This window comes from Pleurodeles waltl, chromosome 2_2 (assembly GCF_031143425.1).
Source record: "Pleurodeles waltl isolate 20211129_DDA chromosome 2_2, aPleWal1.hap1.20221129, whole genome shotgun sequence".
Lineage (NCBI taxonomy): Eukaryota > Metazoa > Chordata > Amphibia > Caudata > Salamandridae > Pleurodeles > Pleurodeles waltl.
This window is the reverse complement of record NC_090439.1, coordinates 462,933,947-462,961,512: the sequence shown is the minus strand read 5'-3', so window position 1 is coordinate 462,961,512 and position 27,566 is coordinate 462,933,947. Positions and strand designations below refer to the sequence as shown.

The window sequence follows — 27,566 nt, the reverse complement described above, 5'->3', positions numbered from 1 at the left end:
CACAAGGATTAAAGTTGGTGAACTACTGCCAAGTCCGGGTAGGAGCCGGACTTCATCAATAACCCTTCCCGCCCGCTTGAGTGAGGGAGAGAGCGACTGGCGAAAAGACCACCATATTCCTCTGAGTAGAAGCGCCTCGATGCCTGCAAAGTCCGCGCAGGAGCCAGATTTCATCAATAACCTTTCCTGGCTGCTCTCGAGAGGAAGAGAGCGACCGGGGAAAAGACCACCATATTCCTCTGAGGCGAAGCGCCTTCAACCATTTTATGCTCTTAAGGATCCGGGCAGCAGTCTTGATCTCCCTTCCCAGACGCGCAAGTGATGGAAAGGGAGACCAGGGAATGCTTTCCCTGAAACCTCTGAGGCGAAGTGCCTCTCAGTCTACCAAGCACGTGCAGGAGCTGGACTTCAACACATACTATTCCCAGCCGCTCAAGTAAGGGAGAAAGCGATCAGGGAAAAGATTACCATATTACCCTGGGTAGAAGCGCCCCAACAATTTTCTATACAACCCTGTTCTGGTGCAATCTCACCGTGGTGCTTACCCTAGGACACTACTATTTTAAATTATCACATTTCTCGGAGTATGCCAGATTACTAACAACCCAGTGATTGTTGCTTGCACCTGAACCACTGCTAAGTGAACTGTACTTTCTTATTGAATCACCTCAGTCATGTCTGAAAGATTATTGCTAAATAGATTACTTGTATGCTTGCACATACCTCAAAATATAAAGATTCTGTGTTTTTTTACAACCCTGTGTGGAGTCTTTTTTTGTGGAGCATGCATAGGGGTCACGTTGGGGATAAATTGTTATCTTGGCTACTGTACCCTAGCCCCATTTCTAACAGCCCCCTTTAAGTATGTGCTCAGTGATTGTGGAGTACCTGCTCCACATCAGTTTATTCCCCCTCCACCGTTCAGTGTATTCTTTGTTCCTGTGTCAACGGATTCCCTGCTTGAGTGCCTTTTTATCTGCCTCCAATGTGTGTGTTTCATTCTCTCAGTGGTGGTGGTACTGTCCCAGTTTCCATGTGTTTCCTGTCCAGTAAGCCAAATCCTCTGTCCTACTAGCCAGAATCCATTCCATGTTTACACGTCCACTTTCCCGTAAGTGTGCAAATAGCTCTGTTGACATTGCCATGCCTCTCTGTTTCAATTACTGTGTCGCTGAGCTTATCTTGTGGGTAGTAGTGTCACTGTGTCGGACACCTTTATATGCAAGTCGAGGCAGCCTACTAAGTAGAAGTGTCATGAGTAGTTTGCAGCTCCCCATGAGTGTATCCTTGCTCCAGCAGGCTTTTCTATCACCCAAAAAGGTGGTATCTTCTGTCTCGGTGCGTTGTGCATATATGTTTTCCATTCCCCGTTTCTATAGCTTCACTATGCCAGGGGCAGAAATGTTCATATGTACATGTCTCCCTGCCCTGTCCCAGAGTACACTTCTTCCTGCGCCATTGTTAATGTCTCCATTTGTTCACACCGTTTATTGTCCCCTTGTCTCTGTGCTAGCATTCTCCCTCATAAAAAAGATACACAGGTTAGCTGTAAGTCTTGTGTAGTTTTGATTGAAGGTATTTGTGGGGTTGCTACAGTGACTGTCAGTGATAGCTGTCTTGTTCGCGTCACAGCCACTGTCGCCTTCATGTCCACTATCTAGTTACTGGCCTGTCTATCAGGTGCACCATCTCCCCATCCTCTTCGTGTTGTACAGCCAAAATGGTGGTTTGATCAGGTGCCTGCAGGAGGGGTCTGGAATACTAAACTGACAGAGGATTATTGGTGTTCACAGAACTATTTCAAGCAGAGCCGACCGCCTAAACAGCACTGCTGTACAGTTGCCAAAACCTAAAATCCAGTACCTACTAAATTACATCATACTTTGCTTCATCTTCTTAGGCTCCATCTGACAAACAAGCATTGGCGATGCCAATAGGTCTGCCCTGTAAATGAAGTCCCTCTTCATTAAAAGGTGAGACTGGATACTCTTCCGTTTAGCCACCTATTGAGTTATTTGTACGCAGATAAAATAAACATGCCACAGTATAAATGCAGCAGACCTCTGCTTGCAATTATAAGTGAAAAATTAAACCTAGCCGTGAGAGACGATCTGATTTAGAAATAGTGGCAATTCAGGATGTGGGCACTGCAGATTAAATTGGCAGCAAACGAGAAGCCCTGTAGGCTTGATTAAGGATTTGCTTACAGCTCAAAAAAGAAAAAGAAACAATAGGTCCATATACAGGGAGAAAACATAAGAAATGCACAAGCCCTATCACTGAAGCATAGCTAATTTGAGGCACATGATCATATCTTATCAGGGGAAGTGCAATCATTCTGAGGACAATAGTGCCAATGGCTGAAGTGGGCTGGACGATTAAGCCATAGCATGTGCTGCCTTGGGAGGAAACAGACTTTGAATGACACTCAGACGCAATGATGGCTGAAGAGAGCTAACTCAAAGTCCGTCCATGAAGGTATATGTATAAATGTATTTTTATGAACCTTTTCGATAAGAGCCCAGCAGGCAGCTAAAGCTGCCAGTACAGGTCTAAGCAGTAGTTTAATAAATCCACTATTAAATACTATGTCTAAAATTACAAACAGCTATACAAATACGGTTGGTAAAACTATATGAACAACCTCCTAAAAGGCCTAGGAAGGGTTCTCAAATGCAATCTTCTACCCCGAGGGTGTTTCAAAGGGCAGGGTCAACAACAAACATCAAAACCTTTCCCTTCTAAATTAATTTTGTCAGGTCCAATGCGTAAAAGTTCCTGTTCACGGGTTTTAACGGGGCATAATAGCAATCCACCATTATAGACCTATTATCCTTTACAAGTTTTCACTATACGTGAGGCCTGCTTTCTTTCTCAGAGATCTTCTAATAAACATAACTGATAGCCACTAGACATACATTTTTCAAATGAACCAATCAGTTCTGTGATGGGACTGAACAGCAACAGTACCGATGTTTGTTATTGTGACCGTTAATGTTTCGCTTTTGATTGGCTGAGATGCGATTGAATTATCCTGCTTTGATGGTGTATGTGGTCCTAATATAGGGCTAAATGTCAACCAATGACCAATAAAAAGATTTTTTTTAAAACAAAAAAACGAATCAGTTCTGTAGCATAAAGTTGCCACCATAACCAACACAAGCACACCGAATTGAGCATTAATTTTGTCATAAAGTAACCACAAGGCATCAATGAATAAAATTACAACTATATAGAGAACTTTAGTTGGCAAAACAATAAACAACCCCTCCTACGCGGACCTAACAAGGACTTTCGCAGTGTAAATTTCCAACCACTAGGTTTTGTCAGAGGGGTAACCAACATCATAACTCTTGACTCCCACAGTAGTCCGTGGGATTGATTACATGTAACAAAATAGCTGTACACAGGTTTGCGACAATATAATACCAACCCACTCTAAAAGACCTATTGACTTTTACATATGCTTTTCACAATAAATGAGCTAGGCCTTCAGCTTTTCATAATTAACAGTTCAGAACCTTGGCAATTAATTAATCAGGCATATAGCCTTCATCACTGGCATTTCACTATAAAAATTGAGGCATTTGTGTTGAGCACAAGCTTCTCCACAAAGGACCCATTAATATACAGTCCTAAAATTACAAATATGTAAAAAAATTGTAGCTAGCAAATATAATATACAAGACTCCCTAAAAAAAACAAAAAAACGCAAATCTACCTCTGGCTTTGACACCCAAAGTAACAAACACCAACGGCCTGGCCAAATAGAGGAACCTCTGGGATTCTATCCAAAAAAACCATTTCTACAGCTTTTAATTCGGTGTCATGACAATCCAGCTGTAAAGACCTTTGTTTTAACATACGTTTTTCACAATAATTCAGGCATACTGTCTCTACTGTAAATGTTCATAACAAACATAACATCTATGATACCCGACTGCATTTTGTCCCATGAACCAAAAAGCCTGCATACTTTATCATTGTCTTGTCACCATCAGCATTCTCAGGGTTGCTCTATTGAGCATAAACTTTCAAACAAGGCAGCCATCTGGCACACAGTCATAAAATAACAACTATGTGAACAAACATTTGGCAAAAATATACACAAGCCTTACAAGGGGGAACAAACAATGAAAATCACCATCTAATTCTCTTACACCCTGTGTTTGTATGTGAGGGTAGCCAACACCAAAACTTACTAGGGTAATCATTAAGATTCAATATAACATAAAAATACACTCTTATAGGACTTAATACATAACAGATAATAAGTATTGCATCTGGAAAATGGCATCAGTGGCTTGTCACCATAACCAATTCAGACCTACTGTACTGAGCACAGGCGTTCTAATAAGGCATGAAGTGAAATACAAGAACTCTTTTCCAGCAGAAGCACACAACCTCTGTCCAATCAAATGCTGAACTTGAGAGAATCAACATGTAGGAGTAGCTAAAGCCCCTGTCCCCTACGGCTTGTAAAGCTGTTATTTCTGTTGATTACATAAGGTCAGGCAACAGCTGCGCTTTGAATCCGACCTAAAAAGGGTTTGGTATTTCTTCCCACAACAAGATCTGGAACATAATGCTCGCTGGAATTAGTTAAGGGTTTGACGTATAAAATACAAGAGAAACGAGTCTCTGATCTCCTGCTAGCCCGCTCACTAACCTCCCATAAAGTGAAAGCTCAAGTTATGGATTATGAGAGGGAAAGGAGAAAAGATCGCTCACAGGGTCCACCATATAAAGTTCTCTTGTTCACTTAAGCTGTACGAACTTGGAGGTTTTTAAAAAATGTGCATAGGGTAATTAATAAAGACAGCAGCGTTATGTAGGCCACGCCACAAGGACCACATCTTGGTCTAATGCCCTAGTACATCTGTGAGGTGCTGGAATCTCAGCGGGCCCCCATCCTTTGTGTTGTAGGCCACTGAGATACTTGAGTGGGTGAAGGCATTAACCATGACATGTATTCCAAGTCCTATTCCTGTAGCGCATCAGCAGTGAACAGCACCAATAAAGTGGCCACCAGAGAACAAGAGTGTATAGTCTAGGCAAATTACAGCAGATCCTCTCTTGCCACCCGTATTTTTCAGCGCAATGTAAGAATTCCTCAGTGGAGACATGGTATCAGAACCAATCTTCCTTCTACTTCCAGGTATCTGCTCCATGTGATGCATGTTTCTCGAGACACAGAAAGCACTGTGAAGCATATTCACTTCCGCTTCGACAGAGTAGTGATCAATTTCGTAGTAATGCCCAATATTTAACCGTTCATGAATCCGCACTTCCTAGGATCTCACGAGTGCTGTGATGTGGATGATTTTTGTATGAAAAAAATAACTTTTCAGGGAGTTTATTCCAGATAAATTCAGCTCCTCCATCTACAGATCTACTACAAACATTGAAAACAAATTGTCGCCCATGTTTTATTCTTTTACACATGTCCAATATGTAATGGCACTGTTTCATGAGCAGTGACGCTGCTTCCATGTAAAATAAATTCAACAGATTCTCACAAAGGAAACCAGGTAGTTCTTGACTAGGAAACGGTTCGACCTCTACAGCATTAAGGCATCAACACGTTAAAGAGAAAAGTATCTTGTGAAAAACAGGCCGCAAGTACAACTAAATTCTTCAAATGGCATTTGGTGGTGTTTACAGGAGAACTGGGAGTGACTAGGGTCCAGACAGAAGGAGGACACAGGGCAGACAGGGTGGTCCTTTGCAGGAACAAGTCTAGGTAGGGACAGTTCCAAAGACAGTGTATTGTCCCAAAAATCAGAGTGAAGTGCAAACAGGAGGAGACAGGCCGAGGGTCAGTCTAGCGCTGTGTGGTACCGCAATCAATGTCATCATCAATGTGAAAGATGATGAAAGGAAATGTAGAGGGAGAGGGCCATAGTGTCAGAAAGGCAGGAGCTCCTGGGGGTCATCTCTCATGAGCTTAGGCAAGGTTACGCCAAGTGGAGGAGTGTGACGAGATGTTTAATGCATTCAGATGAATTCTACTAAAACGATTCAAACAAATGCCGTCAATTAAAAGTGACATTTTCCAAATAACGTACGATTACTGAAAGATCAAAGGCCATTAATAATTTAGATCACACCGGTAATCTTTGCTTTTCTCCTTTGCACCTTGTTGCCAAACCTGTAGACTCTGAAATGAATTCTAGCTGAACTAGACAAAAACAGACCCTGTAGTTCATTCCATGTGGTATTTATAGCTCCCACCTACCATTCAAGTAATAGATCCCACAGAAAACATTCCCAAGTAGACCTGGATGGTGAGCTTAATGGGGCAATTTGGACTGCAACAGGAAAGGAAATAACCGCTATGGATAAATAATATACTTCTTCCAGCAAATTATACAAGAATGATTTTCTTTCTTGCACCTTTTATTAGTAACAGTACAGGTTGTGATATGTAGTAAAATATTCTAACACGCTTCCTGGGAGTAAAAGTTGTGATGTCAACAACCTTCAGGAATGCGGAACTTACGGTCCTTTGTTCATTGTAGGTCATTAGGCCACTGATAACTTTGATGAATGAGAGGTATAGTAAAAGTCTGGAGTATATTTACTCCTACTGAGGGAGGCTGTTCTCCTACAAGCTCTCAGTTTAAGGGGAAGTCACAGCATGAAGCAAAATAGGTGTGTGCTGATTTAGGCTCTGATGAGGGTTCACTGTACACTCTCGGTTCCCAAGCTGGCTTTATATGAAGAAAGCAAAGCAGATCCTGTGGCTAATAAAATCATGGTAGCAGCCCAAGTTCATCTACCTAACGATCAAGGGAGCCCCCGCTACATCTGAGGGGAAAAACAAGGAGTGGGTATTCCCCCAACCTGTAAAGACATAGCAGCCATTGATTTCACTTTTCTATCTGAGGGCTTGGCCGCCCGATTGGGTCACTGACATACCAGTCACATCGGAAAGTGACCATAGTCCCCTGAAGTGTATTCTGAATCTGGCAGTACAACTTGCGGACAAAACCAATCACTTGGACACCTGAACGAGTAAAGAGACTGTGAAACTAGAAAAATAAATTAAGTGGCAGTCCGATCATAGGATTAAGGTTAGGACCTGGGTAGAGGGACTAGAGCTTATTTTAAAGACCTATCAACCAGCATGTGCCCTACAGGAGTGGGGAAGATAAATGGATGATCTAAGCTGGTGTTTGCTGGGACAGGAGCACAAGCCGAATCTCCAACAGGTGAGCCAAAACAGGTGATGCTTGGTTACTGCAGCTAAGCAATTATCATCTCTTAGAGGTCCCCCTGCAAAGCCCAGGGTGCTTACCAGTGTAATCCATCAGATACAACATCTGAGGGACTACAATTGGCCAGAATGTCCCATAAAATATCATTTTGGGAACACCAGAAGCAAAGGCACAAGAAAGAATGAGCCACAGTTTTTCAGTTATTAAAACATGCCAACCAGGCCCGCTTCTGGGCCCATATCAACAAGTTTAAGAACATCAACACGACTAGGGAAAACGGAGACTCCGAAGCAGCATGGGTCGGGCATATTGCCAAGTTATATGTGAATCAGTCAGGCATCACACTAACTGCGGATCCGGCTGAAATTACAGTTCATAAGCCAATTCTCGCAGCAAATCTGGGAGACAGTGAGCCTAGGCAGAGTCACAAAGATGAACTTACCCAAGATCAGGGTCCTTTCTTGGTGGCAAGCCAATCTGCTCCAGGAAGTCTAATCAGCTCCTGGAAGATTGCTAGGGTGAGCCCCCAAGATGAACTTACTCGCAATCAGGGTCCTTTCTTGGAGATGAGCCAATCTGGCCCAGGAAGTCTAATCAGCTCCTGGAAGGTTGCTAGGGTGAGCCACCAAGATGAACTTACTCGCAATCAGGGTCCTTTCTTGGAGATGAGCCAATCTGGCCCAGGAAGTCTAATCAGCTCCTGGAAGGTTGCTAGGGTGAGCCCCCAAGATGAACTTACTCGCAATCAGGGTCCTTTCTTGGAGATGAGCCAATCTGGCCCAGGAAGTCTAATTAGCTCCCAGAAGGTTGCAAAATTACTTAACCAGCTGAAATCAGATCGGGCCCCGGGCCCGAACGGCATTCTATCCTGCCTATTTAAAGAATCTCATATAAACCGAGCCAAGGTGCTGCGAACGCTGTATAATTATGCCTTTCAAAATGCCATCATTCCTGAGGCCCGGAGCAAATCCATTTTATGCCCCATATTAAAAAACTGAGATCGGACTTTAGCTGCAAATTGACGATTGATCGCCTTATTGGATGTTGAGGCAAAAGTCCAAGCCCAAATTCTATTAGAACAACTAGAAGCATGGGCAGCTGAGGAAGACATTTTACCTTTCTTCCAATCAGGCTTTAGGGCTGCAGTCTCTGCCACTGACAACATCCAAGCACTATCAGTCCTCAAGTATGGTGCCCTTCAGAAGAATAGCTTACCTCTCCTGTGCTGCTTCATAGACTACGGTACGGCAGTGCTTAATTTGTCAACAAAAACGTGCTGGGCCCAAACCCTCTTCTTAAACACGTGGCTGCTGCAATTTTTTGTCCGAACACGTAATATTGAGGCAGAGTAGTCCTGAAGCCATCTCAGGCCTCTTCAATCCATTTAAAGACACTCCCTGCACCTTCATCTCACTCTTGCAGCTTTCTGCTTTTCTCCTTTGTGACGCTTTTTCATTTTTCTCTTCCCCCGTCTTTTCTATATGTGTCTTTTGCTCGTAGTAAATTCTTGAGTCAGAAGAATAAGTGCCAGCCCTCAAAAATAAGTACAGGTGCTCCGCACCCGAAACAAGCAGCACAAATTAAGCACTGCAGTACGGCCTTTCACAGGTTGGGCAGGGCTACCCCTTTAGAGGAAGCTTGACGGTTGGGGTATACCACCAAATCTCTTAAGAGCTATTATCTCCTTATACACAGAGACATGGGTGCGGGTGAAAACTGATGCATCCACGGTCACACAAAAAGTGGGCACCAACAGCGGGTTAAAAAAGGGCTGTGTTTTGGCCCCTGTGCTGTTCAACCTTTACACTGTGAACTTAGGGAAGGCACTGGATTCCAGTAGTTTGGTTCCTCCCAAGCTCTGTGCCATCTCTCTGTAAACAATCCAGAAAGCTGAAGGCATTGTGATAAGGAACCACACTTAATCCGTTTTTTTACCGGGTTCTGGACGCCTTGGACAGATTCAACACAGCCAACCACCTACTGGTTAACCAGACAAAAAATAAAGTCTTCATTTTTGTCAGTTATTGGCGCAAGACGCCGGCAACATGGCATCTAGGGTGCAAGACAATTACCACGGCTAGACATTATAAGTATCTGGGAGTGTGGTTTAGCGTAAGCGGCTCAGCAGTAGCACAAATGAACGAACTTTAAAAAAAGGCTGTGGCTACGGTATCGGCCAACTTAATTGTCTGTTAAGCAGCGCCTCTGCGGCCCCTATTTTAAGAGTAATACGGGCAACTTTAACTCCAGCTCTACAGTATGGCCATCATGCCTATCCAGGAGCACTGGGAACCGTCCTGGAGCTACGCCACCGTACAGCATATAGGAAATTATTTCAGCAACCACAATATGTTCGTCGTGCCAGATTAAGGCTAGAGTTGGGGCTAGTAACAATCTCTTGAGTGTAAAGCATCCTTGCTAAAATATTACATGAAGACCAGGATAGCCCCAATGAACTCTTCTAAAATCCATCTATGAAAGGTATGGTAACCCATGTTCATCCCAATTAAGAGAAGTGATCCTGACACTCAAGACTGAAGAAGCAGCCTTGTGGGGCGGTGCCATCCCTTACTCTGTATGGAAAACAGTAATCAACAAACAAATGAAAGTGGCCTCTAGGGAACAGAATCACTTAACGGCTGACAGTTTGGGGCTGGCTCAGCCTCAGAAGGACTCTTATTACGTGGGGAAACCTTAATCTTACTTCACTGATCCCATTAATGTAGAAACACGGGCCCTGATACTTTACATGAGATTACTAGCCCTTCCAATAAAAGATTTTAATCCAGACTGGGCAGGTTTAGGAGACAATAGTGTCTGCAGGATATGTCACAACAAACAGAATCACCAAACCTGTTGTGTAGCTGCCCCGCTCTTGATCATCAAAGGAGACTCTTGCTCAAACAGTTTTTTTTGGCCAAGGGTGCACGCACCAGCGCTCAGGCATTTTTTATTTGCTTCACGAGCAGGTGCTCTATGCGCTAAATTTGTGAAAATTCTAAAACAGCAGCTCTCTCAATTAAAAGCATCAGTAAATCATCGGGAACAAAGACAGACTGTAATTACATAATTTGCTTAGCATCCTGGGTCGTCTTTGCACTTGCACGCTTATGGCAAGGTCCACTATAACAAGCCTCTCATCCCCTGAATAGCCCTGAGAGCCTTTTATTAGTCTTTAACTGTTTTTACTAGTTTTAAGTGTTCATATAATCAATTTTATAGTTTCTTTGTACTATGCAATTTGACTCTCTGCTTATCCTTTAATTTTTACTGTGGAAGGTGGTTGTAATAGCTTTTAGAAGCTAAACAATAAAGAATTAACTTGAAGAAAGCAATGCAAACTGGGGGTGTTAACACTACCTCATGCATAACTGTGGTGCGCACAGTCATGTGATTATACTTTTAATATGGATGTCCTTATATAACCCGACAGCAATGAGTCCTACTCCTCACTCCTGTCTGGCGTTATCCTCAAAATTCACATTACATAGAAGTGATTTTTTCACAGATACAGGGGCATGCAACAGTATTGCTATTCCTGAGAAAGCTGGACTAGAGGTTGGCCTTCCAAAAAAGAGCAGGTCCAGCGGTCCACTTACCATCACCTTCTTCAATGTATAGCGCTTTGAGCGAATGTCGTCCATTAGCATCTCGTAGGGCGTCAGCTGATACTCTATTGGCAGCATGTTATATTGCCGCTCCTGGACCTTCTTCAATTTCACTCCATTTCGCAAATCTCTCATCACCTGCACCCAGAAACAAGCCTGAGGAAACAAGGAATTGGAATTAATTCCCACATCACAGCTGCCAACACAATATTTAGATTCCTACGCAAATGTTAAATGATAATTCACACAAAATGTAGTACATGTTAACTGTGACAGTATATGTCCTTTTTGTATTGTTCTTTGCAGCATTGTGTGATGATAATCTGTCAAAATTCTCCACAGCTGCTTGTGGGCTTCACTACATTTGTTTATCTGGGGCTTCCTTATGAGTCTAGATGCAGAATGTAGAACATGACATGAAATGTAATGTGAGGGTTGAGCACAAACTATCTAGCCCAGAATTGAACAAAGAAGGTCAAAGCAGGACAGATCCAGGCCAGGTTTTTATGACTCCCACATAAAATACATGTATGTACAATTAATCTAAATTGAACTTGTTTACAGAGTAAGTGGCTATTCTAAAACTCTGCCATGATACTAGGCAACCCTGACCTTAAGTGTACTATGCCACATGGGAAGTTTCTGCAACACCACTAATGTCAATGCATTTTAAAAACGAAATGAATTAGTTACCTTTGGTAACAACATATCTGGGAAATACTACATGGGAAAGACTGTGTATTTGCAGATTCCTTACCCTATAATATTCACCAGGTGTCAGACTGGTTCCAGAGTTTTTTTTAGCCATACCCCTGAGCGTCGGTAGGTGGTCTAGTTCGGCTCTGCGTCGACTGCACCATAAATTGCATGTGGTACCTATATAAACACCACCCTGGTGCACCAATGCCAGTTACTTTCACAACTTTACACACAAGGAATGTGAACTGACCACTGGTGTGAAAAACTAAGGTCCTGAGAAGGGTGTCCCTTACACTACAGTCTGCTCATAGAGCGGGAGGCTGGGAGGGATGGTAAGAAATCTACGGCCTCGTAGAGTCTATCAGGTAAGGCGTTACCGAAGGAAGAACCTTGTTAATCTGAGAGAGGCTACTAGCTGTAGATTCCTTATCTTAGACTCGATACCCAAGCAGTGCCTCCCCGGAGGTGGGTCTTGAGGCCAATTTAAACCAGAAAATCCTGCAGGACTGATCACACGCAGTGCCCATCACAATGGACCCAGCTGTCCAGACAGTACTGTTTGGTAAACAATTCCAAAGAAGCCTGCATTGCTGCCTGACAGAAATCCAGGACAGGAACTCCCCAGGCTAACAGTGGTCACGTCATTAGCTCTGGTGGAATGAGCTTGCAAACCCTCATGGGGTTCCTTCTTGGCCAATGTGGAGCAAATCTTGATGCAGAGCAATATCCATCTTGAGATAGTCCTTTTCTGCACAGACTTCCCTTTCTTGGCTGCCACATACCCCACAGAGAGTTGATTGCCCGCTCAGAACTTATCCGATCAAGGTGGATCAACAATGCTCTTTTGGCTCTAGACAGTAGCGTCTCCCCTCCTCTTTGGAGAGGTGAGGCAGAGCAAAAAAGGTACGCAAGGTAATGTTAAGGCCTACATGGAAAGGAGTTACAACCTTCAGAAAGAAGGAGGCAAGTTACCGGAGGACCAGGTTGTCTAGGTAGATGTTGTACGGAGGGTGCGCAGAGTGCCTGCAATTCATTGATCCTCCTGGCCGATGTAATGGCCACTAGAAAGGTTACTTTGATGGTCAGCAGTCCAAGAGAGCAATTGTGTAGAGGCTCAAAGGGTGAACGCATTAAGAAAGTGAGAACAAAACTGAGATCCAACTAGGGCATGATGTAGGACCAGGTGGGAAACAAGTGCTACAAGTCTTTAGGAAACCTAGCCACAACAGGTGGTTTGAATAAAGAAGGTTAGTCAGGCAACCGCAAAAATGTAGAAATGACTAATAGGTAACCTTTAACTGTGCCATGAACAGAGCCCTGCTAGGCCAAAGGTAAAGCAAACAGAAAACCTTAGAGAGATGTGTAAAAAAGAAAAAAGGGTTGACGTTTTTAGAATCTCACAATGTTGCAAACTTATCCCAACAGCAGTTGTATACAGAATGATGGAGGGATGTCTGGCTGCCAAAATAACATCACAGACTTCGGACAAAAGGCCGAAAGATGTCAACTGCTGCTGCTCAATCTCCACCCACTAAGGTGAATGGTGAGCAGGTTTGGGTGCATAACTCTGCCATGTTGCAGTGGCAGAAGTTCCTCTCGAATAGGCTGCCCGATTGGGACACCAATTATTATGCTTAGCAGCTCAGGATACGAGATAGTTTGTTCCCAATCTGGAGCCACAAAAATAACTGGAGCCCGGTCATTCCTGATCTTTTTGAGAACTCTAGACAAGAGTGGTTTAGGCGGAAAGAAATACAGGAGGCAAGAACTCCACTAAAGACCAAAAGCGCCTTCAAGCAAGAGTCGCCCTGAAAACTCCAGTGCACAAAACTGCTAACATTGCATGTTCTAGGTGGTGCCAAGCAGATCTAACGATCTCTCTCCTCACTGCTGAAACAGGCTTTGCATCACCTCCGGGTGGAGACACCATTTGAGAACCGCTAGGCATCTTTGGCTGAGAATCAGTCCTGCCAGTCAGAGATCCTGCCACGTATTGAACTACCAGGGAAATGCCCTAGCATTCCAGCTATTTGCAGCGGCCCAGAGCCTCTTGACAAAAGGTCTACAACCCCACCCCACTTGTTGCATTACTACATGGTGGTGTCGTCTGTAATACCCAGCTCTAGCTTCTTTCTTGAGTGAAAGAAGAAAAGCTTTTACTGGGAAGCAAATCACCTGAAGCTCCAACTGGTTAATGTAGAGCCCTGACTCCGCCGGAGATCAGAATCCTCTGAACTCCACCTCTCCCAGATTCCTGCCCCATCAAAGAAGTGATGCATCTGTCATTACAGTCAGCTCTGGTTGGGGAAGAAAGAGGGGTCTGCTACTTACCCAATCTTGGTTCGTCAGTCACTACTGCAGATCTTTCGCAGTTCCCCCAGATGTCTGGTTCATGTCAGATTCCCCAGATGCTGCACCCACTGCAGCTTGGGGTCCCTCATTTGCAAAAGGGCAAGGTTTACCAGCAGGATGCAGGTGGCCATAAGGCCCAACAACCTCAGGGCCATTCTCCAGGATAAAGTCTGAAACATTGGTATCATAACCTGTACATCCTGAACTCGCCGCTCGGGAGGATAGGCCCAGAACTGCACTGTGACCAGCACAGCTTTGATTAAAAGGAGAATCAGAGTGGGTCAGGTGTGAATTTGGCATGTTGATAGTGAAGCCCAGCGAGTGCAGGAGGTTCGCCTAAGTCTGATGGTGGAAAACAACTGCTTGGGGCAAGTCTGCCTTCAACAGCCAATCACTGAGGGAGGGAAAGAGTAGAATCCCTGACCCCCGCAAATGACCTGAGACTACCACTATCACTTTTGTGAACACTCGAGAGGTGCTGGTAAGGCTGAAGGGAAGCCCGGCAAACTGACATACACACACACAGCAAGTAATGTCTTTGGACAGGCAGGATGGAGATGTGGAAATATACTTTCTGCGACTCCAATGCACCATCCAATCTCCGGGATCCAGGACAGACAGAACTTGTGCAAGGACTAGATTGAGAAGGTGCAGGTTTGGGATAGGACGAACGCCTCGGTCCTTCCTGGACAACAGAAAGTAGAGGGAATAGCAACCACAACCTACCTGTGATGCTGGCACTCTCTCTATGGGTCCCTTGGCCAAGAGAGCCAACACTTCATGAAAAACCAAGGAGAGGTGGTCCTCTGTTAGCTGGTCATAAGTGGGTAGCATGGGTGGAGGGGTGGTCACGAAGGGGAAGAAGCAGCCACTTTGGACATTTTGAAAACCCCAACAGTCCGATGTTACTGACCACCAGTTGTGCAGGTGATGGCATAGCCCCATTCCCCCCCACCACCAACAAAGCCTGTCCCAAGCCTATCCCTCCCAGCACCTTCCCATGATGGCCAGAGGACAAACTAAAGGGTCAACCTGTCCGACATGGTCCATGGGTCCTGCACCCTCGGCCACGAAAAGGCCGGGAAGCCTATTGACTGTTGTGGCTGGGAGGGTATGGGTGGGGTAGGAATGGGATAGACAGGGGACCATAGACAAGCCAAAGGACCTAGCCATATCTCTGCTGTCCTTAAAGTGCTTAAGCGCTGTGTCCACCTTCTCTCCAAAAAGCTGACAGCAATCAAAGTGCATGTCCATAAGAAAGGCTTGGACATCCCCTGATAAGCCAGTGGTTCTTAGCCAGGCCTGGCCCCGCAAGGACACAGATGATCAAATTGCTATACCCAGCGAGTCAATCGTGTCCAGTCCACATTGTAGGGTGAACTTTAGTGCCTCTTTCCTGTCAACATTAGCATTGGGAGAGAGAGTGGTTAAGCCCTCCTCTGAATCCAATGGCAGCAATTGGAACCGAATCCCAGAACATATGGGGCTATCAGCCCAAAAGACATGCAGTGTTCACCGACTCAGTGCACGCCTGGAGGAAGACAACATTCTCATGTCAAAGGTATCCAGCCACTTGGATTCCCTATCCAGTGCAGTGGTGGGGAACATGCTGGAATTAACTCCAGAGTTGGAGGTTTGGACCACAGTGCTCTGCTGGGTAAGGTGCAGAGTAAGAAAACTGAGGTCCCCAGGAGAAGGGCACTGGTGGTGGGCAATTGCCCTATGCACAGGAGCCATGGGGCAGAGCTTAGACCAGGCTCCAAACAGACCTTTAGTAAGGGTCTCATTAAATGGAAGTAAAGGTTTGGAAGGGGTGACTCAAAGCTGAAGCACTTATGACGTCTGCCTTGACTGCCACTGAGAGTAAGAGAAGGTCCAAGACCTGAGCCGCCCAATACACCACAATAGCAAAAGAGGCCCTCCCTTCCATAGCCACAGCAGCAGGAGAGACCAAGCCAGTGTCAGGTGAGGTGTCTAACCCATGGGCCTCTGCCAGTTCCTCGTACTAGTTGTCCTCATTCTCAGGTAGGGGATGCTGGTATCCATAAGGGTCCTCAGACCCTTACCACTTCTCTCCCTCTCCAGGCCTGTGAATGGTAAAAGGCACTGGCTCCAATCTGGAGAGTATGGTCCCAGTAGGACCATAAGTAAGGACTCCTTTGGCTAGAAGTCTCTTTCAGATATTTCCTTACTAAGGAAATCAGTGTTTTTTCAAAAATAAGGCTTTGGGTCAATCCTATGAGATAAAAACAGAGACAGATCAAAATATACTTTAGGGAATGATGATCAACTGTAAGGAACTACCACACCTATTTAAGGAAAATGATCTCCCCACTTGTACTATTTGTTTAAGTAAAATTATGTCAGCTAAGGTGTTGGTTGGCAATTGCCTACATCTACAGCTTAATGTGAGGATAAAGCCTGGGGTACACATGTCACTAATTTATGAGCAAGGGAGAGTATTGGGAAAGACCAGTTGGTCAAAATTTCTAATCAATATAGAACTGACAAAGTTATAGTGGGCAGATATGGAATGGGGTGTTAGAAGCAGTAAAGAGTGAGCAGAGTAGGGAATATAAGACATGAGACACGCTTTGAGGTGTTTGACAAACCTGTGAAGAACAGAGGTAATCTAGAAAAGAAGCATAAACTATGTAAAATAAAAAGGATCCCAAATTGTAATCTAGGACTGCCCAAAACTGAACCACATTTGGTACAAACGTTCCATGTAATGTTACTAGATCACACTGCAAATAATAATTTGTTTTAATTTAAAAAAGTATTTTTGATGGACCAATATATATAAAAGGTGCTAAGCTTAGTCAGACTGGGACCTTTTCCTTGTTTATTGTTTACGCAAGCAATTTCCAAGATTTAAATGAAAAATCTGGATTTTGGAACATTTTTATAAAGGTTAAGATCATTTGCAGTTTCAAAGTAAAACATTAGCAGAATCAGAGGTAACCTTCAAACAATAATCGTACACCCTTTCTCTAGTTATTCTCACAATATGAAGTACCTTGAGTGTTCCTAAGTGAGAGTTTACCCTTTGTACACTTTTCTGACTAGTGTGTTCTACTGAACTGACCAATCACAAATAATCCAGTAGTTCAGATATCCATCAAAAAGAGAGGCAGGTGTGAATGGTCGCAAAGTGAGCAATTCTTTAAATGATGCAACCAAGCCACAATTACAGAGAGATAAATATAGAATTCAGCACAATGATTTATATTCGACTTTATTATACAAAGAAAAAAAGCAAAGCATTTTAAATAACTGAAGTTTCCCAGATATTCAAGGCAAAAGCAATAGAAAGTGATAGAATTGGTTTTGGGTGGGAAGGCCCTCACCCGAGAATTACTAGTGGGAACTACTGAGTGACATGTTTAAGAGAACGCGGACAGCCAGGGACTTTACCACATATCCCGAGGGTGTTCTGGGAGAGAGTTTACCACAGGTTAGAGGATGTCACCGGAGTGAGGATAGTGATGACTGCCCCAGTAGCCCTAATGGGGGTCTGGAGTGATTCAGATGCTACTTCTTACCAACGAACAATGATTAATCTGGGATTCCTCCTAGCAAAAAGGGAAACAGAACATAGATAGGGATCCCCAGGGACCCCCGGGATAAGAGACTGAGAAAAAGAAATGGATATGAGCTAGTTACAAGAAAAATCAATTTATGAAGGGAAAGGGTGCTAAAAGAAATATGAAAAGGTTTGGAAAAGAAAGACACCCACTGAATAAATACTTGGATTGCCGGCGACCTCGGTGAGTGGATGGGAGAAGGGCGAGGGGAAGGATAAGGACGTTTTAGTCACTGTATGGTTTGGAAAATCAATAAAATGCTTTAAAAAAAAGAAAATGCTAATTATGTAGCATAAGTCAGCACATTTTGTGATAGGACTTCATTATTCTGTCATTTTTATACATAGCAACACAGCTTGTGCAAAGATTTCACCCTGTTGCTACCGGTTTAACACACAAATACAGTAATAAGCAGCTGAAAGATGACCAGTTGACCTTTGTAAGAAGCTTTCCACTATGTGGAGAGGCATGTCGCCACGCTTTTAGTAACTTTTGATCCGTTTCAGATAGAAGCATTTTTTTGTTAAAATCTACAGATTGTGCAGCAAGCAGATGATGGATTGTCAGGCAAATGCAGAAATCATAATTATGTGAAAAACTCTGAAAAATCGCATAATTCCAGTGGTCCTGACTATGTGTTTCATTATTATTAATTTCCTTTCTCTTTTCAACGCAAATAAGACATGTCCTGTCTTCTCGACCCTAGCTCTTATTTTTTTTTTATTACACTTGTCCATAAAATTATTTCAAATACCATGTTTGTTGTCAAGTAAAATGAACACAAATAAACAAAATGGGTACAAAGACGGGTTTCCAGAAAGGAAAACCGATGAACGTAACACTGGCATTTATTGTCAATGTGCGTACCACGTTCTTGAACTGCACCCCTATTTACCCAGCCGATCCAACATCTGAGTACTGAGTGTATCTGACCCAACCCTTGCAACCGCTTAAACAGGACCAGTTTGTGTTCACAAATGGTGGAGTAAAAGAGTGTCCCCAAGCACCCTGGTTATAAGATAGGCTCCTCCCATCAGACTCATTAATTCCTGTAGCCAGTCTCAAAACGTGCACTGGCTGATCTGACACACAGGTGTCAGCAGCCTTTGTTTCAATACAGTGTACAAACGCCATCTTGAGGATATACGCGGAACAGCAAGACATAATTTTGGTCCTCCTGTTCACTACAACTTTAGAGTTATTACAAGTTTTCAGCTAATACCATACAATAATGAATCATACTGAATTGCTGCTGAACTTCAATCTGTCCAGCGTCCACCAACCAAACAGTGTCAAAATAAAGCTTGAAGAAGCATTATTAAAACCAACAAACAGTGCATTTAAGATCACGCACAGATTTCCTCCCTTGTGAATAGTCAATGAGCTCAGCGTTTCACAGTTCATGCAGTCTTCTTTTCACCACAGTGAGTCCTGAAGGCATCAGCTATCAGCTCAACACCAAACAGTCCCTCTCCCACTTTGGTGGGGGTGTGCATACTGAGGTTATGAGGCAGCACCCAGCAGTAACGAGGTTGTGGCTGAAGAGCGGTGGATGGAGCAGATGACTGGTAGCCCTGGAAAGTCGTCAAAACAAGCAGCTAGGTGTCATGGTAGCCCTATGTGGGTGGATCTTGTCACAACCACACTCTGGCCAGCTTCTGGATGGTAGGATTCACAAAAGCCTCCACCATTAGACTATTTGGCGAAAGTGGCTCTGGATGGAACTTTGTCTGACTGGGCCCAGTGGCACAGGCCATCCGCACTCGCAATGCTCACTGTAGCACCTCTGAGCAGCCATGATGACTGCAGTTCTCACCTGGATCCTCCAATAGGAGTGTCTGTTACCCACATGCATCCTCATCCTTCTACCAGACCCCACCAGGCCAAAGTTACAGACATCCAAAATTTGTCACTTTTACACACCATGCCTCTAACATACCGGCCACATACACAAACACACACCACATACAATGGTGATGTTAACACTAGGATCTGGGTTAATGCATAGAAGTGTAACTTTCCACAAGTGGGACAGTACACCTTCACTCCAGTAACACAGCTATGGATTCACAAACACTGTATGCTGTCTGTACTAAACCAATTACAGGGACAGTGGTCCACTGTCAGTGCAAAGGCTGCGTTTGTGTTCAACTCTTCAGGTCACAGTGCAGACTCAGGAACTCACTTGTGGAAAAGGACAGGACTAGGTCTCTGCAGACCAAAAGCCAGGATATCAGACACACGCAGTTGGACACTCAGGGCAGGGAAACATGACTCCACACCAAACAAGGGACATTCTCTTCCCAACAGTCACCAAGCATGAACTGAGAAACCTGGGGGCAGGGGGGAGGGGGGTTAAGAACTTAAAGCACTAAAGCCATAAGGTAAAATATTTGACCAAGACAAACCTGCTTTTTGTGTCCAACCCATCCACCATCGCAGTCTGGGCCAAACTGCTCCTAAGTTCTGATTTACTGCAGCCATTGACTAACATTGCCATTTTTCAAATTTGCACTATTCCTACTTAAAATTAATTTTTAACCTACATCTCTGATTCCTCTTATTGGGTTTTTGTCATTTTGGTGTCATTTAGTTTATTAAATTGTGCTCTATTATTTAATGACTTGCATTGTGACTTTATTGCTGTCTTGCTACTGCATAAATGTTACACTTGCCTTAAGTTGGGGCTGTCCGCTTTGTGCCACAGCTTTCACTTGGTTGACCTCAGGTTAAATAACTGACTTTGTGGGTTCACCCTGACGAGGTTTGTGATTACTCTTTGAAGTGGGCATTAACCCCTATGAACGCTGAATTTATTACTAATAATTTTATGTACTATGAGTTATGAATTTGCATAGAACTTGACTAATATAGAAAATAATGTGCAACTTGGAAAATGTGCCCACTTGAGTGGCCGTCAAAGTACGAAGTGTCTTCTTCATATGCTTATCAGTATTAAATGAATTATCTTCATTGGAGAAAAAAGTGTAGTAGTGCGTTATATCAATGAGCCTACATTATGTATTTGCTTATTAATTGTAGGACTTAAGTTAGCGAGGTTTGGGCCTAGTTTGCATAGCCTCGTATTAAGCTGCACTGTTTAATAGAATCGTGGGAATGTATGTCCAGAGAAATCAATTCATGTATTGTGCTAAGTGTGTTGACCAAACATTAGCAGATGTTTTAACTTTCTCATGAGAACTGTTTGCTAGAATACCTTGTATTAGTAGTTGCTGCACTGCATAGTTTGATGCGTGAGACAGCGATGTTCCCAGGAACCAACAATGGATGCACAGACTGGAGTACGGAGTGTTACAAAATTGTTACCTGACGAGTCGGATGATGGGAACAGGAGAAGAGAAGCCAATCATCAACGTGTGAAAAACAGTTCAGTTGTATCTTTGATTTGAGGTTTAATTCTAATTGGATTGATTGTAAATGTTCGATTTTCTGACCAATTACAATGTGGGAAGTTCTTTTGGTGATTCTAACTTAGCCCAACTGCACAGAGGAGACGAGGGCATTTTCTCATTTCTTTGCACTCAATCTATTCTGTTTTGGGAGCTGAGCATTTCCAGATGGCTTTATTCTTAAATTTAACTTTGAAGCTTGATGGCTGAATGAATTTGATGCTGCCTTTAGATATTGCTTCTTAAATGGTTCAGATTGCTTAGAGGCCCCTGTGTCTCAGCCATTCCCTTTCACTGTCCTTTTGCTGAAGATGACCAGACTAATGTCCAAATGACGAAGAGAACTGCGGCTTGCCAATACATATTAAGGAGAGGTATAACCAAATGCTCTTGTCTTAACTATGGATTTGTTATTTGTTTCTACGTACCAGCCGCTGTTTTGATAGAGCCATAGTTAGGTGTTTTCCAAATGAACTTTTGACTAAAACTGTTTTGAATGAAGCCCCAACATGCTATTTTAATCTGAAGGTAGAAAGGAAGACACAGAAAATGCTAATCAATCATTACTAAAAGAGGCGATGTTATTCATTTGCTGAACCTACATGTATGTCATTTCAAATATGCAGTTATTCTTGCTACTGATTTGTACTGTGACTCTCAAATGTTTAGTGATCAATGCTTTAGCTAAATTGAGATTCTTTAGAAGAATTGGTCAACCAGTGTTGTTCTTAAATGTATATTAGTCGGTGTTGAGACTAATTTACATGACATTAGCATAGTTAATCTACGGGAATAAACTTTCTAACATTTACTAAATGGTGTGGTTTTTCATGGTTAAATGGGTCATGGTGATTGACAATTAATGAGTTTTAAGAGATTTTGTTAATGTTTATTGATCATGCTGATGAATTTGCATCAAGTTTAGGGACTTATGGTAGAATCACTCCAAGCACAGTCAAAAAGGTTCATCGACATATAACGCATCCCCTTATCTATTAACATAAAGACCAAATAAGGACTGATGTGCTAACACCCCCAACACCCACATAATAATCCTACTTGTTACAAGTGACAACACTTCTTTTGGACAAATCCTTTCCATATTGTCAAAAGCAGAATTAGGTCAGCGGTGCTCGCTGACCCAATCCGAGCTATGACAAGTTAGCAAAGCGGAGGGTTGGAGAACGAGTCTCAATAACATACTCTTTGTACTTTCCTCTTAACTGGGTAAAAGAGGAGTAAACCAGTAACCGCACCACAGGGGTCATGCGGCACCAGTGGCAGCACTGACGGGTAGTATGGTAGGCAGCTAAGGGTGACCAGGTGTCCAGGATTTGCCATGACAGTCACGTTTTTTCTCAAGCTGTCCCGGCAGATTTCGAGAAATTTAGATCCTGTCTCAGTTTTTAAAGAGGGTCACCGGAAAATGGCAGTGGAAGGTCACTTTTTTAGTTTTCCAAAGCAGATTTGGTTAGCAGGTGTTATCAGGAAGCGGTTTAAACAACAGGCTCAATATTGGCCTTAAAACTTGCATTTTTAAAAAAATATATATTTATCGGTTTTATTTTCCAAAATATGATACAAATTGTACAATTTGCAACCGCAGAATGAACCAAAACAATGACTAATTATCTAAGTCACGTAACAATTACACACCCCCCAATGTGCACTTCACGGAACACTTCTAATCTTGCGGTATCATTTCTGGCTGCACCCTCCATGGGTTTATCCTTCCTTGTTCATTTTATATAGGCATTCGCTTGAGACCAGTGTGGACCTTGCTTTGCGTGCATGAGTTCCCTAAATGTCTGAGGGGGGCTTCAACTTAATTAGTGTGTGCGGGTGGCTCCCCTGGTTTTCTGCTCCCCACGCGTCGCAAAACTGTGGTGACATAGATTTAGTGGGCGACTATTACTGGACAAATGGGGGGAGATGGTGTGCTTACTCTGTGGTGCCTAGGTGTGCTATGGATTTTGTTTCCAAGATGGGGGGTGCAGAGGAATTTATGCTATGGTTGTTGCAGATACGCGTGCCCCGGTTCAAGGCGGCTTCTCATCGTTTTTGGCCTCCAGCTTTGTCACCATATCCTCCCATATAGAGCATCCTGTGTGTTGTCGCCCTTCGCGCACCATTCTTTTTAGTACCCGATATTCAGTGCGAGCCCAGCGTGTTATTAGAGAGTGCCAGGATTTCAGGTCAGGAGCCTTAGCGGCTTTCCAATGCATTGCTATTAACCTTTTGTACATTAAAAAGGCCAGGTCTATGAATTTGTGTAAATGTCTTTGGTTTTTTGGTCTCTTCCTAAGTCCCAGCAGACAGGACCCCGGGGTCTGCTACTAGTGCAAGTCCCGTTAGCCCAGATACCTCCTCTACCACCTCTGCCCAGGCCGTTTGTATATTCGGGCAGTCCCATACCATATGATAAAAGGATGCCGACGTTGATCTACATCTAGGGCATATTGTTACTGCATCAGGGAACATGCGCTTTATTCTGGCTGGGGAAAGATATGTTTGATGCGTGTAATTAAATTGGGTATATCTAAATCTGGGATTCCTTGACACACCTCTGATGTGGGACAGGACCTTGGGCCAGTCATCCAGTGGTATCGGAGTGGGGAGTACTGCATTCCATCTACCCCATGCTTTCCCTGTTTGTGTATCCGGTGTCCTGTTGAGGGTTCTGTATAGATTGGATATTATTTTTGTTTGATCACTATATTGTAGAAGCTGGTGAAACACAGGGGAGATCTCTGGTTCCGAGGTGCCCATTCCCCATATTCTCCTGATTTCGTGACATACGGCATGATATGTCAGGAACTGCCCCGGATTTATCTCCGTAAGGGCCTGGATAGCCTCGAACGTCATTAATTTACCGTCTTCATAGCAATCCCCTACGGTCAGTATTCCTGCTTCATTCCACAGCTTTACGGCTTGCATCCTCGCTGCATTTCCCACCAATAGGAAGTTCAGCGGAACGTATGGAGAGTATGGGAGCTTGTCCGCTCTTTTTTGCACAAACCTGGCCCAGCACGTATGCGCAGCTGCAAGCAAAGGGTTGACCCGTGTCGCTCTGGGGGGCTTTGACGATAGCCAATTTAAAAGGGGGATCCCATTCCGCCGGGGCTCGAGGCTCATAGGTTCCGCTTGCTCTGGTCTGTGGATCCAATGTTGGACCCATTGAAGTTGTGCGGCTGCGTAGTATTTTTCAAAATTCGGAGTTCCTAGGCCACCGTTATCCAGCGGATGCTGCATTGTGGATAGCGCCACTCGTGCTCTGCCACCTCCCCAAATAAGCTGCAGTAATGCTGTGTTTAGATTGCTGAAGAAGCGTTTGGGAATGATTATCGGCAGGGCCGCAAAGTAATATAAAAGCCGAGGTAGAATCAACATATTAGCAATCGCCACCTTGCCGGGTGGCGAGAGAGGGAGCTTGTTCCAGAATTGTAGGGAGCCTTTTATAGAAGTTAGCGCCTTCCCCAAGTTCCCATCTCTTAGGTCTTCCGTGGCATGGTATATGTTTATCCCTAAGTATTTAAATGTTGTAGGGCACCACTTAAGGTGTCCTACCTCTGGAGGATCATGGTTGCAGGGAGCCCTTTTAACCAGGGGAAAGACACACGACTTCTCCCAGTTTACCACAAGGCCAGACAGGCCTCCGAATTCAGCCAATAAGGATATTACAGGTGGAATAGCTGCACAACCGTTCCTAATATATATCAAAGCATCATCAGCATATAGTGAGATCGTGTGATGTAATCCATTTCTAACAATTCCCCATTTGTGCTCCATGTGGCGAACTTTTGCCGCTAACGGTTCCATTGCTATGGCAAACAGTAGCGGGGATAATGGACAGCCCTGCCGTGTCCCCCTGGAGATCGGGAAACTATCCGAGATCACCCCACCTGACCTCACCCTCGCGCTCGGATTAGAGTACAATGTCCGAACCCAGCGGATGTAATTAGGGCCTATTCCCATGCGGGCCATCGTGGCCAACAGGAAGTCCCATTCGAGCGTATCAAAGGCCTTTTCTATGTCCAATGAGAGCACCATTTCCTCCTGTGCGTTCTTGGGGGTATCTCCTATTATACTCAGCAACCTACGAATATTTAGGAAGGTGTTACGCTTGGGGATGAAGCCGCTTTGATCTGGATGTATCAATAAGTGCATGAGGGGGGCTAACCTGTTGGCCAGTATTTTGCCTAATATTTTGCAGTCTGTGTTTAACAGCGATAGTGGTCTATAAGATTTCACATCTGTGTGGTCACGACCCTGTTTAGGGAGTACCACTATCATAGCTTCCCTTTGGGATGTGGGTAAGCTTTCTTTAGTCCACGCCTCCTGAAACACTCCCAGCAGGTGGGATTTCAGACTGGGTAAATAAGCTTTGTAATACTCCGAGGGGAGGCCATCCGTGCCGGGCGCTTTGTTCCTGGGCAGCTGTGCAAGGGCTAATTCTATTTCTGCTGCTGTTATAGGGGTTTCAATTCCATCTTTATCTGATTGTGATAGTTGGGGTAGGAAGGAGTCCGCCAGAAAGGCCTCTAGTTGTGTAGCTGTGCACGAAGTACGTTTAGTGTATAAGTTAGAGTAGTATTTCCTAAACGTCTCATTAATTTCTGCTTGTGTAGTAGCCATCTCTTGCGCGCCCACCCGGATGGCCCCTATTGGAGCTTGCTGTCAATCCTCGCGGAGTAGCCACGCTAGCATTCTGCTTGATCTATCACCTTCCGTTTGCAACCTGGTTAAGTAATATTTATAGTCGTGGCAACGGAGCCTGCTATCTGCCTCGTTGTATTTTAAGCGCTTTTCTTTATTAAGGACAGTGCTGGCAATTTCCCCCCGTGCCACCGCTTTCTCCGCAACTCTCAGCTCCTTCTCAAGTTTGCTAATTTCCGTCTGTAAGGAGCGTCTCGCTCCCCACGTGGTGGACATACATACTCCGCGGGCCACTACCTTGTGGGCGTCCCATTCTATCACCCGGGTTGTTGCAGACATAGCGTTTATTTCCCAATAATGGCCTATAGATTTCCCCAGTGTTGCAGCAAATGCTTGATCTAGTAAAGCCTCCGCCTGGAATCTCCATGTGGGAATTGCCTGACGTGCCCTGCCCCAGTTCAGAGTTACCCGCAGAGGCGCATGGTCTGAAACTGTCTTTGCCAAATATTCGGACTCAGTGGTTAGCGCCCCTATTTCGCGGGTGCCCCATACTATGTCAATTCTAGTGTGGGTGTTGTGTGGAACCGAATAAAATGAATATTCTTTTTGCTCTGGGTGGCCTAACCGCCATACATCGAATAGGCCCATAACGTTTGCCCATTCTTGTAGGGGGCTTGTATGCTTCCTGTTGGTTGATGCGCTCTGGTGGGCGCTATTTCTGTCTAGTGCTGCTACTGGGGTGCTGTTAAAGTCACCTCCCCAAATGGCTAGAGGCATGGGGTGGGACAGCAACGTTGGGGTGAGAGTGGTAAGAAAGCCTGTAATGTTACTGTTGGGGGCATATACCCCAACCACAGCCAGCTGTCTGCCATCTAATTTGCCCTCAATTGCTACGTACCTCCCTCCCTGGTCTATCTTGTGTGCTGACATGAGGAATGGGACTCCCGCTGCTATCCAAATCAGCACCCCTCTCGCAAAGGTCGAATACGTTGTGCCTATCAGCTGGCCCCCCCATTTCACGCGCAGGTCTCGTAGATCCCCCTCTAGTATATGTGTCTCTTGCAAAATAGCGATATGCACTCCTTGTCTCTTAAGTCGAGCATACACTCTAGCCCGTTTGCTCGGCATCCCAAGGCCCCTGACATTCCATGTTAATATTATATATTGGTTCCCCATGTTACTTCTAGAAGACATCTTGTAGGGTGCAGAGGGTATGTTGCTGTATTGTGGGCCTGGTTTTAATATTGGCCCACCTGGTCTCTGTCTTTCTACTGCTAATATTTAGATATAGCGGGTGCAGGTCCATCTTTTGTGCATTAAGTAATTCCGATCGCTGCATTTCTACTAAACTACTAATCCCCTCCCCCCTGATTAAACCCCCTATTCTACTCACAACTACGGTGAAACTACAAAACTTAAAAATGTGTAACATAACTTTTATCCAGTTGGATTCGCACATTGGGATTCTCATAACTTACAGATGTGGCTCTTATAAGGGGCTCACAACATGCCGCAGACTGAGTCTGCCAATATCTTCAGGCGCCCCCCCTTGGCATATTTCCGTTCCCTCTGGCCCCACCCACCCGCCACATGCCACCTGTTTGTACCCCAAATCACTTAGCTTAGTATTTATATCAAAGATGTATATTGTCGGAAGCGCTTTATCCCCACATCTCGGCAGTGTCATGAAGTCTCTATAATTTTCCCAGATGCTGCCGCCATCTCTGGTGTTCACTCTGGACCTAAGCAGGTGGATTATAGTTCATCGGCAGATCTTGGGGTGACCTTCGGCCCACCTAGTTCTCTTGTTGCCGTGGATACGGAGCTGGCTGTGTCTGAATCCGGTTCCATCCCCACAAGCCCGCCGGGAGTTATACTGCTGCTTTGCATGTGCAGCGGCGTCTCTTTAAGCACTTTCGCTCTTTCCTCTGCTGCTTGCCAGTCATTGGGCTGGCCTCTGGTGCGCCGTTTGAATCGCTTCCCTGCAGTGGGTCTCCGCCATTTCTCGTCCTCCTCTGCGTCTTCCCGGGGTGT

At 44.4% G+C, this 27,566-nt stretch overlaps 1 protein-coding gene across 3 annotated transcripts in view; it reads right to left on the bottom strand.

The window, feature by feature from the left end:
• Window positions 1–27,566, bottom strand: part of SPIRE1 (spire type actin nucleation factor 1) — a 430,877-nt gene that overhangs the window by 107,660 nt on the left and 295,651 nt on the right. For all 3 annotated transcript variants that reach the window (XM_069219936.1, XM_069219937.1, XM_069219938.1), the window contains exon 6: window positions 10,820–10,984. In XM_069219936.1, coding sequence (XP_069076037.1) covers window positions 10,820–10,984 — 165 coding nt within the window. The remainder of the gene's footprint in view (window positions 1–10,819; window positions 10,985–27,566) is intronic.